Source organism: Erpetoichthys calabaricus, chromosome 16, assembly GCF_900747795.2.
Source record: "Erpetoichthys calabaricus chromosome 16, fErpCal1.3, whole genome shotgun sequence".
NCBI lineage: Eukaryota > Metazoa > Chordata > Cladistia > Polypteriformes > Polypteridae > Erpetoichthys > Erpetoichthys calabaricus.
In genome coordinates, this window is record NC_041409.2 from 71,788,891 (window position 1) to 71,805,033 (window position 16,143).

Consider the following 16,143-nt stretch of genomic DNA (forward strand, 5'->3'; position numbering starts at 1 on the left):
CCCTGTGTTATTTAAAGAATAGGGATCTATCAAAGTCTGCTCTTCACAACACGTTTGTGGAAGTGAATTATGGCACGAACAAAGGAGATTCCTGAGGACCTCAGAAAAAGAGTTGTTGATGCTCATCAGGCTGGAAAAGGTTACAAAACCATCTCTAAAAAGTTTGGACTCCACCAATCCACAGTCAGACAGATTGTGTACAAATGGAGGAAATTCAAGACCATTGTTACCCTCCCCAGGAGTGGTCAACCAACAAAGATCACTCCAAGAGCAAGGCCTGTAATAGTTGGCGAGGTCACAAAGGACCCCAGGGTAACTTCTAAGCAACTGAAGGCCTCTCTCACATTGGCTAATGTTCATGTTCATGAGTCCACCATCAGGAGAACACTGAACAACAATGGTGTGCATGGCCGGGTTGCAAGGAGAAAGCCACCGCTCTCCAAAAAAACCATTGCTGCTCGTCAGCAGTTTGCTAAAGATCATGTGGACAAACCAGAAGGCTATTGGAAGAATGTTTTATGGATGGATAAGACCAAAATAGAACTTTTTGCTTTAAATGAAAAGCGTTATGTTTGGAGAAAGGAAAACACTGCATTCCAGCATAAGAACCTTATCCCATCTGTGAAACATGGTGGTGGTATTATCATGGTTTGGGCCTGTTTTACTGCATCTGGGCCAGGATGGCTTGCCTTTATTGATAGAACAATGAATTCTGAATTATATCAGAGAATTCTAAAGGAAAATTTCAGGACATCTGTCCATGAACTGAACCTCAAGAGAAGGTGGTTCATGCAGCAAGACAATGACCCTAAGCACACAAATCGTTCTACCAAAGAATGGCTAAACAAGAATAAAGTTAATGTTTTGGAATTGCCAAGTCAAAGTCCTGACCTTAATCCAATCAAAATGTTGTGGAAGGACCTGAAGCGAACAGTTAAAAGGCAAATTCAATGTTTTCCTGTGTAAACATGACTAAATAAAGAAACCTAACCTAACCTAACCTAATGTGAGGAAACCCACCAACATCCCAGAGTTGAAGCTGTTCTATACGGAGGAATGGGCTAAAATTCCTCCAAGCCGGTGTGCAGGACTGATCAACAGTTACCGGAAACGTTTAGTTGCAGTTATTGCTGCAAAAGGGGGTCACACCAGATACTGAAAGCAAAGGTTCACATACTTTTGCCACTTACAAATATGTAATATTCGATCATTTTCCTTAATAAGTAAATGACCAAGTATAATATTTTTGTGTCATTGTTTTAACTGGTTTTTCTTTATCTACTTTTAGGACTTGAGTGAAAGTCTGATGATGATTTAGGTCATATTTATGCAGAAATATAGAAAATTCTAAAGGGTTCACAAACTTTGAAGCACAACTGTACATTGATTTATGATGCCAGCACCTCAGTTTTTGCCTTTTTCATGTTCACAAAAAGTGTAGGGATAATCTTTAAATGTCTTTTTTTGTGGCTTAAGTAGCAAACCAACAGGGCTCTTGTAATTCTTCCAAAACTACCAACAAAAATAATAAACAGGAATTAGTGTGAAGGAATAATATTACAAATGGTAACTCTGAAAATTACCATAGCATATAAAAGCAGCATAATACAAACACATCATTCACATTTATGCCTTGAGCAGAATGAGGTATAAACTTTGGTGTGTCATGAGGAGTGCAGAAACTGTTTTCTTGCCTAGATTAATCTTGATATTTCAATAAATGATGCAGAGTGCGTGACCTTAGTTTTAGGCCAGTTCACTGCTTCTTCTTCTCATAAAACTAAAGTGTTAATATTTGTTAGTTAATACTTGTACGTTATTATTAATAATATTTATCTGTCGTTGGGTATGTGCATGTTGGGGGCCTTTTTTTCTTTTTTTCTAATTCCTAAGTATAAAATGGAAACATCACTGTATCTTTTTCTAAGCGTCTTCAAGACATCAATTATGGGGAGATTACTGTAGATATTACTCATAGTGGTTCCAATTTTTGATACAATTTTCATGTCAGATTCAAGACTATGAAATCAAGTGCAACCTTTGAGCTTGCATGATGGACAGTTACTTCAGCCAGTCATTTAAAACAATCTCATGTCCGTTCTTAACCTTTAAACAAATCTAGAGATTTATCTCAAATTAGCAATTGGAAGAAAATTTCCTCATTGAGGATTTCAACTTGTGATATAATTTCAGGTCTCTTTTATGAAAGAGTAGAAAAATAGGAGTTCCACGTGTGTCATTTATCAGAACCCCAAAATCACTGTAGCTGTTGAACTTTCATGGACGAATCCTGGAGATCAGTTCATTTTGCATTAGAAGTATTGAGAGGGACAAATAAAAGATCAGGGACTTTAATTTTTTGTATTAAAGATGGCATAATAATGAGATTTCACTTCTCAGATTTTTTTGTTAATATGATTATCCAGTAACCTTAATGACCTTTTTTTCTGTCATTCTCTAAAAAGAAAAGCTGTTTTGGAAGTTGTTTAATATGTTTATTGAATTTTAAAAGCATAGCCTTACTTCAAATGTGGCTGCCAGAACCTTATATTTAATTCCATTCAGTTTATTTTTGTATAGTGCTCTTCATTGAATGCAGGCACGGAGTGCTGTGAGAAGCTCACAGGTAGATAAAAATGCAAACTTTAACAATTACTAATTACATAATGGCATTACATATTATGTGTTCTATCTCTCTGGTGTTTTTATCCCCCATGTTTGGATAGCTTTAGAGCCTGTCTTTGCAATATTAGACCCAGGCAGAAACCAAAACTGTGCCGATGAATGGACATGTTTACTGCACAATCATTCACATACCTACACTCTCTCATAATGTGTTGATTTCAAGACGTCGATTAGTATAACAGATATATTTATGGGAAATAAGAAAAACTCTGTAGACACCACACAGACAATGATGATATTGAAATTATTGTTATACATTTATGCAAAATAACTGTTTCATTAGGTACACCTAGCTGTTGGGAGTTGGTCCCCATAGCAATTTGAATTTATTGAGGTGTGACATCAACAAAGTGTCAGCACAGGAATACTTGTACATGATGACTCCAGTGTTTCTCCTACTTATTAAAAATTGACTGCAGGTGGATTCATAGTTTATTCCCTGGTTTTAGTAATATTTAGTTGAATTGAAATTTAGTAACTGGGAGGCTATTGCATTAAGCTGAATTTTTTTAATTTATGTTAACTTGTTACTGGCATTTAAATTGTATCCTAGCACATAATGTTAACCTGCATCCATCTCTGCAAGCCGATCCTCTAACTTACAGGGAAAGCTTTGGGGGATGGCAGGATTGGCACGCTTTTCCAGTGTGGTACAGAGGTGTTGACTGTTGCACAGCTGAACTCGTGTACCAATTCGGGTTGCTCATTGTGTGCCTGGTGCGGCATTGTGCTGTAATCAGTGCATGTTCCCAATCTCCTCATCATCCTCCTCCTTTGTGATCGGATAGTGACACAACCGAAATTTGTCATGATATGCAATTTCACACTAGCTGTTCAGGAACTTGTCTTACAATTCCAGATTCCCAGAGTACTTTTTTTTTAAACAGAATCCCTTTATGGCTTTATTTCATTGTTTCAGCTTAATACTGACTCGGCAATATCAGATTCGATTTCTAACCTGGGTGAATAGCAGTAAAATACTTTTTGTAAGTTTTGAAATTGCAAGTTAGCATTTCCTAAGAAAAAACCAAAAAGTGTTGACAGTGTGCTGTAATATACAATAAGAGTTCAGGCACTGCTGGACTCAAAATTCATTTTTGAAATTGGGAGGGAAATCCCTCCCCCTAAATTTAACAAAAGGAGGGATTTCAGACTCTGGGGTGATGAAGGAGTGAAATTGTAGATGGGGAGGTCAAAAACCCACAGTTTAAAAAACACTTTATTATTATTTAAGGCATTTTTTAAATGTCACAACTTATTGTTTCTTATGTCTACAGTAGTTTATACAATTTTGAGCAAATAAATTATGTGAAAGACCATCCGATAAGTTTATTTCAGCCATTGTAATTTTACATAAATTTTTTCGTATAACAATTTCCACTCCTATTTGACCAAAAAACAGGCTTGCCAAGGAAAACTGTACCAGGTGAATAAAACAAATAAAATATGCTAAGAAAACACTTCTTTAAATACACGCTATGTTTTTCATGTAGGAGAATAATTTGCAGTTTTAAGACACTTAAGCAATCAGCATAAAGCAGTAAGTGTGAATGTTGTTAAAAGTTTGAGATTTGTTAAAATATACTTAACATTTTTTAGCTGCGGTGCTACAGTAGTGCACACTGATTAGCACTGCCTCTTCACAGATCCAGCATACTGCAGTAGGTTCAAATCTAACACGTGATTATCTGTGTGAAATTTGAATGTGTCTCACTGTGTCTGTTTTTCCTCTTGGGACTCAAGTTTGGTTAAATGGCCCCAGTGTGAAAATGAGTGGGTGTGTTTGTGAGTGGGCCTGTGATTGACTTGGACCTTGACCAGGCTGTTTCCTGAATTGTGCCTAGTACTGCCAGGATAAGCTCTTGCTCCGTGTTCCTGTGAACTGAAGTGGGTTTGACAATAACTATTAACTATTATCTGTTTGCAGTGAATATATTATTTTATTTATTGTTCTAAGGTTCTAAATGAATATTTCTAAAAGACCTCAATAGAATGTAAAGGTGAATTGTGGTATTCTAGGGAAAACTCCTAATTTTTCTCCTGAAGCGCCCTTTCAGTGTTGTTTGTGTGTGTCACGGACTTTTACTTTTAAGAGTCCAGTTTAAAGGCAGTCAGCCCACTATAAACATTTTAAATAATTGATGATTATGTTTATCTTTGTGTTTCTCAGTGAGCAATGTAGCTGTCAGTTTGTTGAAGAATGATCCTGAATATGAATTCACCACACAATTCAAGTCATTTTTCTGAATTTCTGTATTACTGGCATGCAAAATATATACTTCAGTCTGTTTTTATCCTTCAATTTAACAAAGTTTAGTTGTTTCTTTTAAAACACAATTTAGCCAAAGGGCACCACAAGGCCTGTGTCCTCAACTCCTGTTGCGCACTTATGCAACTTCATCAGCTAATTGCCAAGTTCAATAGCTGCGGATTCCAGTCAGGTATAACTACAACTGGCAGGTGATATTCAATGTATGTGACCTAAACACGTAAATGTTGAAAAAATAATTCAATTTCTAAGTAGCAAATTTGGTGTACTTATAAAAATAGTGATATAAAAGACTACATTGACTATTCTTGCAAGTAGTTGCTTACCAAATAAAACATGCAAGAAATTTGTGCATTAAAAATTGGAATTTTTGAGAATTATTTATTTTGTGCATCAAATTTCAGGCCCTAGTACTGTGCACCAAGATATAATGGAAATGGTCTTTGACCAAAATAATGATTTTTTTTTTTCTCCAAAGGAGTGCCACTGCTGCTAAATCAGACATTTGTGAAAATATTGAAAGTGGCAAAAAGTTGGAAACTAATTAGAAACCTCTTTGAAAAGCTGAAATTCTTACACCTCTACATTTGTTCACAATTGTATTTTCACATAATTCATATTTGAGGACAATCAATAACATCCATTTTTTTCTTCAGCCAAATTAATAATTTTCTAGTGTGTTGTCTGCTATATCTGAGATTATGTATGATTTTTAAATTACTACGTTGAAATTGTTAAGAATGAGTAAAGAGAGTATAGATTTAGCTGATCAATCATATCATCACAGCCTATCTGAATCTGCTGATTTTCACTAGAAAAGACTCTGTGATAAGGAAACTGGCTGAACACAAACTTTTTTTTTTTTTTTTTTTTTTTTTTCTTTTTCCCCCACATCTGCTTTTCTAAGCTTTGTGGTAATTTAGTTGAAATGTTCCTTTACTTGAGGTATGGCAGTAATCGAGCTAGGACACCAATCCCAAGCCAGACTTTACCAGAGCCTTATGCATTAAATTAAGTGGAGTACTAAACTGAGAAATCAAAGTTGCCCTTTGCAATTAAACAAATAGCAAGAATCGCTACTTTATTGAATTCAGGTCTTTTTGTTTTGTCTTTTTATTAAAAGGGACACTGCTTAAGTACAGTAGCTCACCTTTTTAATGAGAAAAATAAGATAAAGAATTTGAATTTGCTGCTTATTAAGCAATAGACTTTTTGGTTAAAAAGCAGAAATTGTCTATTTCAGGAATGTCAAACACGCGGCCTCTGGGCCGGATGTGGCCCGCAACAGGAATCTGTGCAGCCCGCATGACAAATCCTAGTTAGCACTAAACTAGAACAAAATGATTACTATCGTTTGTGATTGAATCATTCTGCATCTTCGGCGTTACTTATTGACTTTTCTTACTTCTGCCTTCTGACAAAAGCGCGTTTTCCCATGGCATTACGGTACCGGAAACATCATTTACTAGTATAGCCACGAGCCTTGTCCAATGTTAATGAGCCGTGATGTCGCAACTGAAGTGCTAGGCTGCAGCAGCCTGGCAGTAGGGGCGGCCTTAGGCATGTGCAAACTGTGCACCTACACAGGGACGCCACGCCAATATATATATTGAATATAAAACAGAAAGAGAGAATAACGACACAGCTGACGGCAATGTGGCTGAAAAATATTGTGTTTCTTGTTAATTAGTACGCTGCATTTACTAATGTCACACGAGTCGGAGCAGTAAGCTACATGTAGTATTATAACGTTCTGCCATAATGAGAATATCTTGGGCCGCCACTTGGTTTTTAAGTTACGGACATGTGCATATAGTAGCGTGTCATGAGCACGAGGCGGCTATGCAGTGTCCGCAACTGACGTGGCCATCCACTGTGCATAAGATATCATATTGACATTGGCGGGCGAAGGGGCTGCCGATTCTTTCTCTGCCACGGCTGCCATAAGCCTAGAGCCGCCCCTGGCAGGCTACACTACTGGCTGGGCTGCTGAGACTGGCCACTGGGCAGAACTGACCATCACAAGTAGTAATAGCTCGCATATTTTCACTTTTTTTGCTCTAGTTTTATGTAATTTGGTGCTAGTATTGTAACGAACAATTAGTGCAGACTACAGCTGAAAATCTGAAGTGGACGTGAGAAGTTGGTGAGTTGTTTATTAACAAATTTTTGTGATTTTGAGTTTGTAAAATTAGTGTAGGTCAGGGGGCTTTTTGCATATCAGCTTGAAGTGCAGTCAGATTCTATTCTGAAGGCAAAATGCAACGAAGTTGGTGTGCCAGGCTTGTATGCTTACCTGCCACCTTCGTATGTGCAGATCTGTAAGTTGGCATCGAGAGTACTGTCTATGTTAGGAAGCACTTACCTTTGTGAGCAATTGTTTTCGTTAACGAAAGCTACCAAAACCCCACATCGCTCAAGACTTACCGTCGAGCACCTTTCATCCCTCATAAAAGTTGCAGCTGCACAAGATTTCAAGCCTGATATTGATGAACTGGTTACTAACAAGAGATGCCAAGTGTTGGGACAAAAGAAATAGACCTCACACTGTAAGACTCCTATATAAGCAATGAATATAATATAATAATATAAGGACCCTAGCTAAGAGGCTAAGACTCTAATTGTATGCTGTTGTACGGAGATTGTATGGAAATAAATTGCTTTTCTTTAAACTTTAAGTGTTACATTTTTTTAAGTTTTCAGTATTGGAAAGAAAGCTACAGTAACTTTGTATAATAGTATTTGTTACAGTGTGGCCCGCTGACGCATGTATGGCAGTCGAAGCGGCCCACCAATGGTAGTGAGTTTGACATGCCTGGTCTATTTTACTTGTAAACTTGTTTAGTATGTTAGCCTTCTTTGTGCTTGATAAACATCTTATGAACATTTGATAGATTTGTGGATTTTTTTTAAGGTTTGTTTTGTGTTTGTGTGTGTCATACAATATAAGGTTTGGTAAGAAACAAGCACTTCATAATTAAAATAGTAATCAATATTTATAATTACACTTCAAGAATTAGGAATATCTAGCTGGTATGCTGTAAAAAATTAAATACAGTAAATTTACTTTTGTACAGCAACAAAGGTATAGTACAACTAATGATTAAAATGGTTCATAACTCTAAGTGCATGTATATTTACATTTAAGCAGTGCTTAACTGTCAATATCAATTAAGTCAACATGCAAGAATATATAATTTTTGCTATACAATTGGTAAAAAATACTTTTTATTTTGAGCTTTGTTTCATGTAACTACATTACAAAATAAATTACACAAAATGACAGCTTGTAATTATTTTCTTTTATGCCATATGTATCATGGATAAATATTTTCTGTACATATTTTATTAGTTAAAGTATGTATTTTAAGATAATTTTAGTATTTTTATGGTCACTGAGCCATAAGAAAATGTCAATAAAAAAAAATTGAATATAATACTTGTTTTCTTAAAGTTTGGAGTTTTTTTAATTAAAGTTAACACTTCAATGTAGGACTTGAGTCCTCTATGCATGTGGTTATGCTGGATCTTAGTGTTTTAAAAAAAAAAAAAGAAAAAATTAAGAGATTAAAAAGAGATGAAATCGGTAGTGTCCCTAAAAAATGATTGGACCATCCTAAGTGTAGCACACTCTCTCTAGGCATATTTCATTCACTGTTACTTTAGGCTGACTATTAGCTATTTATCTAATACACCAGGAATTTAGGAGATGGTTTTCTTGGATCTTGGTTTAAGACTAGTGTTTCAACATCAACTTAAAAAAATGTTATACTTCATATATATTTTACATATATTTTAAACTAAGGAAGAAGGTTTCACTTTGAAAGTTTTTGACTAAATGTATTTGTTTTTGCAGCAATACTATGAAATGTGCATATGTTACAGACACTACATCAACAACCGAGTTCAAAGATAATAATGTGAGGATTAAAGAGGAGCCATTTGATGATTATGACTATTGTACAGGATCTGTGTTGGACTGTGTTGACCGGGTTATTGACAGTCATGGTAGCCTAAAGGAGAAAGAACTTTTAAATGCACAACAAAAGTATGGACCTACTGGGGTTGCCAAGGCCAAAATGATAAAACAAGAGAGTGGGAAAAAACCTCTTGTCTTGTTTGGGCTTTCTTCTCCGTCCAAATCTACTCGGATTTCTTCTGAAACATCAAATCCTGATATTTCTCCCTTAACATTTGCAAAGACACAGAACAGTAGTTATACACCTGCTGCTGTGATGCCTAATATTGTGCTGACCTCACAATCTTCATATGGAAAATCATTAAAGGCTGCTGTTTTCGAACGACCAGTGAATCATCAAAAACCACGGATTAAAAGGGAATGCACCATTTCTAACCTTAGGGCTATTGCTCCCAAGCCAGATTCTATGATGAACACAGAACCCTCACCTAGCAATGCCAAATCGGTTTCCTGTTCTAATGGTATTTCAACAGAAGACACCTGGAAGAAATCTCGCTACCTCAGCAACAAAATAAAATGTTCCTCTACATTGAAAACTGAATCACCTACTATCCATACCTTTAAAAAAAGACGTTCGCGAAAAGTGAGGTTTGGAAAGGGGAGATCCTACAGAAAGATGGCAATAAGCAGTGCAGTTTCAGCAATGGAAATAACTCCTGATACAACCATGCAGCCAGACTTGGAGGATGTGGAAGGAGTCCTTTTCGTTTCTTTTTCCTGCAAGGTAAATTTACTTCATTTAGCTTTATAGTTGAACAAAGATCGTTTTCCAGGTGTCATTAACGGGAGTATCCAAATCTAGTTTTTGGGACTGACTTGTGTGCTTTATCCAGCATATCAATACTGTATAAAATCTTTAGTGTTGTTTGGGGTCACACTACTTTGGTTAATGCTGTGTAAGTGTTATATAGACTGTTGCAGATCAGCTTATGTAGACAGCAATGAATTGTCAGACTGTATCAAAAGAAACAAATTAGTGGATAGAAATATTACAAAATGGGAAATATGTGCATAAAGTAACTACCCTCTGTAGTGTTAGCTGCCCAGCCTAAATACAGTAGAGAACACTGTTAAATGGCTAAATACTTTTTTAATGGTTCTTGTATTGTACCATCTTCTGTAGTTATAAAGTGAAGTGTTTAACTGCACTTCATATTATTGATCTTTGTTGGCAGTGTATGATATTAAAATGGTGTTCAGATTTTAATTATCTCTTATGACTGTCCCCTCTAAAGTAAATTAGTGTCACTAGTCAAGGTCTTATAAGCTAAACATTTAAATATAGAAATGTTTTTTTTTTTGTAAGATATGAAGTAGTGTAAGTGAGAAGAATGAACAAGTTATTCTTTTGCTTTTAAAGTATTTTTTTAAATATTGCAAGTACTTTCATGCTTATGTATTTTAAAATCTTTTGCAAAATTTTGCTTGACAGTTACAGTGGCCTCCATAATGTTTGGGACAAAGACCCATTTTTCCATGATTTATTCCTCTACGCCACAGTTTAAAATTACAAATCAAGCAATTTAAACATAATTAAAGTGCACATTGCATTAATTTAAGAGTATTTGCATACATTGAATACAGCATGTAGAAAATACAACACTTTTTCTGCATGGTCTCCCAGTTTTAAGGACACCATAATGTTTGGGGCATAGCAATGTTTAGCAGTCATATTTGACACTTTGTTGCATATCCCTTAGGTGCAATGACTGCTTGAAATCTGCAATTCATAGACATCACTAGGGGCTGATTATCTTCACTGGTGATTCTCTGCCAAGCCTTTAATGCAGCCCTGCTTGTTTTGCTGGCTTGTTTTCCCTTATGTATTTTTTTCAGCATATGGAAGGCATGCCCAATTGGATTTAAAGTAGGTGACTGGCTTGGACATTCATGAACTTTTCATTTTTTTTTAGCCTTTGTTGCCTTAGAAGTATGTTTGGGATCATCATCTTGCTGTAGGATAAAGCACCGTCCTTTGAGTTTGGAGGCATTTACTGGAACTTGAGATGTTTCTGTACACCTCAGAATTTATTGCGCAAATGCCGTCAGCAGTTACATAATCAATGAAGATCAGTGTGCCAGTACCTGTAGCAGCCATACTGTGCATGCCCAAGCCATAACACCCCCACCACCATGTTTTAACAGATGAGGTGCTATGCTTTGGATTTTGGGCAGTTCCTCTGTGTCTCCACACTTTGCTCTTGCCATCACTCTGATACAGGTTCATTTTTGTCTCATTTGTCCACAAGACCTTTTTCCAAAATTCTGCCGGCTCTTTTAAATACTTTTTGGCAAACTTTAAAATCTGGCCATCATTTTTTTGTGACTCACTAGTAGCTTGCATCTTGCAGTGTGGCCTATCTGCCTGTGTACTTCTTTTCATGAAGTCTTTTCTGGATAGTAGTCTCTGACACACCTGCCTCCAGAAGACTGGTTTTGATCTGTCAGACAGGCATTCAAGGCTTTTTATTTACCATAGTGAGGATTCTTCCTTGGCCTCCTGGTTCCTTTTATGATTACTGAGCTCACCATTGCATTCTTTTTTCTTAATGATATTCCAGACAGTTGATTTAGATCATCCTAAGGTTTTACCAATGTGTCTGTTTTTTTTTTTTGTTTTTCAGCCTCATTATTGCTTCTTTGACATTTTAATTTGTACAGCTCTTGATCTTGTTTTGAACAATGGCAACTATAGACTCCAATGGTAGTCTGTACGTAGAAGCAAGCTTAGCTTTCTTATACCTGCACCAGTGAAGCAATGAAACACACCTGAGTAATGACCAACTCCTGTGACACCAATTATTCCAAACAGTATGGTGCACTGAAATGGGGTTGGGGGGGTTCATGTTTAAAAAGTGTTGTAATTTCTACATGTTGTGTAGAATGTATGCAAATACCTTTAAGGTCCACAATTTAATCATGTCTGAATTGTTTGATTTGTAATTTTAAATTGTGGAACAGTGGGATAAATCAAGGAAAAAATGTGCCTTTGTCTGAAACATTATGAAGAGCACTGTAACTGCTATTAATTTCTATTTCCTTGTCTGCTGATTAACAATGGCATAGGTTGTATTTGAATCCTTACAAATAATGTAATGCTAAGTTGTTATGTATTCTTAATATATGTATGATGAATAGACATTTAACTGGAGGGACAAAACACTTTTCTTTGACTACTATGTTTTTAGGAAGCACTTGAAGTTCACTTGGGAGACCAGCTGCAGACAGAAGAGATAAAAGCACCCCAAAAATCTCTTGATGATATGGAGGAGAGAAGTATGATTTACACAAATTAATGAATTTAGATTAAAAACTATTTGGTAGCTGCTGTCTTTTTTAATGTAACTATTTACTCTTTGTTGGGTTTCTAATTGTAATGTATCTTAGGCTGACAGATCAACAAGGTTGCCCATCATTTTCACAGTCTGATGTTCCTTGTTAGGATAACATTGTGCATATTGTATTTCTGGTCACTATGGTAAAATTAAATTCATTTGATTATTGTCAATACTGGTATAACTGATTCACCAGCAGCTTTAGGCTATGTAGTTGATCGTAATGGGCTCTTGCTGCAATTTTTTCTTTATACAGACTACGGATAAAGGTTGTTGGAAAAGTTGTATAGTGTGACACCTGCTTTAAGAGCAAATTGTCAAAAGTTGAATTCAGGTATTACAACCTAAACAGAACTCATAGTATACTATCACAGGGTATAGTTCTCCATACTTATTCAACAGTTTATTTAGAGTGGATTTTGGAAGAGTTACATGCAGAGATTTCTCCAGATTCTCTGAATCTTTTGATGATATTATGGACAGTAGATGGTGAAATCCCTAGATTCCTTGCAATTGTACGTTGAGAAACATTGTTCTTAAACTGCTGGACTATTTGTCCACGCAGTTGTTCACAAAGTGGTGAACCTCGCCCCATCCTTGCTTGTGAAGGACTGAGCCTTTTGGGGATGCTCCTTTTATACCCAATCATGACAAACACCTGTTTCCAATTAATGTGGAATGTTCAAAACAGGTGTTTTTTGAACATTCAACTTTCCCAGTCTTTTGCTGCCCCTGTCCCAGCTTTTTTGGAAATCAAATTCAAAATGAGTGAAGATTTGCAAAACAACAATAAAGTTTATCAGTTTGAACATCTTGTCTTTGTAGTGTATTCAATGAATATAGGTTGAAAAGGATTTGCAAATCATTGTATTCTGTTTTTATTTACGTTTTACACAACGTCCCAACTTCATTGGAACTGGGGTTGTAATTTCATTTACAGAATTTACTGATCTGAGTAAAATCAAAGGTGGAGTAGACCGCATTATTTTGGAAGTTTATTGGCACATTTTGCCAAGCACATTTTACAAACAGGTAGTGTTTACAAATTTATCTCTAACTTCTCAAAAGTTATTTTTTTACTTTTTTAAATTTTTTAAACAGAATAAACATTTAATGCAGTTCTCTAGTTTGTGCCATATTATATGATAATATTTACATAATGATATTAAAATAGGGATTTATATGGCCATCTAGAATATTTTAAAACATGTTGGGGCGACAGTAATATTTAATGTTTTAAACACTGGCAATGCTGTTCTTTTGATTGTGGCACATTAAAAAAAATTTAAAAAAAAGTCAGCTTAAAGCAGTATATTACACATCTTTGTTTTGAGGCTAAAACGTGCAGTCGAGATCCAAGGCTAAGAACACTGGTTTTTATTGTGTCATGGTTGTTTTTTTTTTTTTTTTTTTTGTCCCTGTTAGTGTACAGATTTGGATTTATTTGTATGGGACAGAATTTTAGTGTAAATACTCCTTCCCACATCAGTATGATAAAGTAGCTTTTGATTGAAATCAAAGGGCACTTTAAAAACACTACACTTCTCATTCCTGCTCCACGGTAGTAATATAAATACTCCATACTCCATCTCATACCTTAAGTTTTTGTGTAACTATTCTTGTTATGAATAAAGATTGTTGAAGAATAAAAACAAGGCAGTATTTATAAGGGCACCACTTTTGTAGATAATTGTCTTGTGTGACTTTTACATTTGACTAATTTTTTTATTAATTTTTCACTTGTATCCATTCCACTTTTTCATAAGAGATAATTGCTATATTTGGAGGGCATGAATATGTATTACTTTTTTTCCTTCATGTTTATGTTTTTCTTTGAGCGTTTTACAAAATGCTTGACTAAAGAGTAAAAAAGTAGTTTAACTCCATTAAGTGTCTGCATGTTTTTCATATTTCAGGGAAAGTGCAGCCTCTGGCATCAATGTGCACATGTAAGTGAAGTTAGATTGAAGCAAAAGTGATAACCAGTCTTAAATGTATAGATTATATCCAGGTGTGATTGTGTGTGTTTACTTCCAGGAATCCAGACATCAGCATATTACTTAATCTGAGTCATTTAGATCTATAATCAGCTTGCTAGGCCATGTAACATTATGCCATTTTTCTAGCAATTTTCAGTCATAATGTTTATTTACATAAACATTGTGAATTGGAGGCAGTCAGCAGTGTGCTCTTTTGAAGCCATTCTCGTACTGTGACATGCCTAGTGTTTCAGTCCAATGAGTCTTTGAATAGTTCCAACAAAATGAAACAGGTTTGATCTTGTCTTTAGTCGTAGGGGTGGGCTCTGATATCTCATGTTTTATGTACCATGACAGAATAGAAAAAAGAAAAAAAGGGGTTGAAATTGTGGCTGAACTCACTGTAATTGTTAACCCATTGTACAGCCGCAACTCCGTCTGTCAGCACGCTGTTCCCTATCACGAAAAAGGGCAGAGCATTAATTTTCAGTCGCTTAAGTTGACATGGTCTGTTAATGTCGGCAACAGAAGTTGGCAAGTCTGACGTGTTCTACAACTAAAAGTAACATAACGTGACATTGGCTTAAATAGCATAGTACTGAAATAAATATGCAAAAATGTGCAAGTGTCAAAACATAGTATAAATAATACTATTCCAAAATACTGTAAATGTGCCTGCTATTATTGTTAATGAGCTTGTGAATCAGCCATATGAGAAATGAGACATATTTATAAAAGCTTTTCTGTAGACTGCTTTAAAACAACCAAATTGAAGCTATTTGTGTGTGTGTTTAGGATATAAATCATGTTATTTAATGTCTGCTAATGCTTTTATACTGTATTGTATTTGACCATAGCAGTATCATTATTGAATGATTACACAAATATTTCTCCTATGTTAAATATATACATTCGCATGAGTGACAGGTCTGTTTGGAATAACACAATTTCAATAAATTCTGTCAACAGTTACTAGTGAGTTGGTCCTAGATACTGAACCAGTAATTCTGGAAACTGAACCAGAAATTATCGCTCGACAAGAAAAGAGACTGCTTAATGATCTGAAGCATTTCAGATACAAGCAGGTTATTCATCCTGTGTTACAAGAAGGTAGGTGCCATTGAAACGGAGCAAAGGAAAATGGTTACTTTAACAATTAATATTTGTTTCACTTATTACATTGGCTTGCTTTCTTAATTTACCATTTGTTACAGTTTGTGTTTAATAACTAACAGTCTGAAGTCTTTTCTTAATTGGTCTCTACAAACTGATTTTAGACACCTTTCCTTAAAATATTAATTGTTTTAGCGCAGTTACATGTCTGAAGGACACTACAGTATTATGGAGTAGTTAAAATATTTTTTTCTGCAAAGTGCGTTGAGATAACCAAGATCTACCCTTATACAGGTGTCTTGAATGTGTGTGGTTTTTTTATCTGACAATTTTATTTCTTAATAGTTGGAATAAAACTGAGTCTTATAGACCCAACCTTGGCTATTGACCTACAGTGGCTTGGTGTGAAATTGCCTCTGCCACCCCCAGTCCGTTTGACAGATTCACGTGAATATCCTGTAACTCAAGATACATGCACAGGTGAGGACTGATATGCTGCTACTGGAATTAAACCAAATTTTATGCAACCTATTTAGCTTCTCTTTTAGGATGTAGTAACTATCAAAATGGATTAGCCTCCTCTTCATTTCACACTTTTTTCTCTTTAATTAAAACAAAAAGTGTTGAGAGTTTTGCTTATCATGTATAGTAAATGTTAAATAAATGAAACGTGTAAATTTTATTTTTAATATACTGATTACATATGGCAAAAAATTGTGGACTTAAGAAAACCTGAGCAACTTTGTAAACAACAAGTGGTAATATTGCATCTCTTCAGGTATA

General features: G+C 35.4%; 1 protein-coding gene across 4 annotated transcripts in view; it reads left to right on the forward strand.

The window, feature by feature from the left end:
• mgaa (MAX dimerization protein MGA a) overlaps positions 1–16,143 on the forward strand; it is an 89,821-nt gene that overhangs the window by 20,277 nt on the left and 53,401 nt on the right. For all 4 annotated transcript variants that reach the window (XM_051919710.1, XM_051919707.1, XM_051919708.1 and 1 more), the window contains 4 exons: positions 8,811–9,657; positions 12,122–12,209; positions 15,217–15,357; positions 15,706–15,840. In XM_051919710.1, coding sequence (XP_051775670.1) covers positions 8,811–9,657; positions 12,122–12,209; positions 15,217–15,357; positions 15,706–15,840 — 1,211 coding nt within the window. The remainder of the gene's footprint in view (positions 1–8,810; positions 9,658–12,121; positions 12,210–15,216; positions 15,358–15,705; positions 15,841–16,143) is intronic.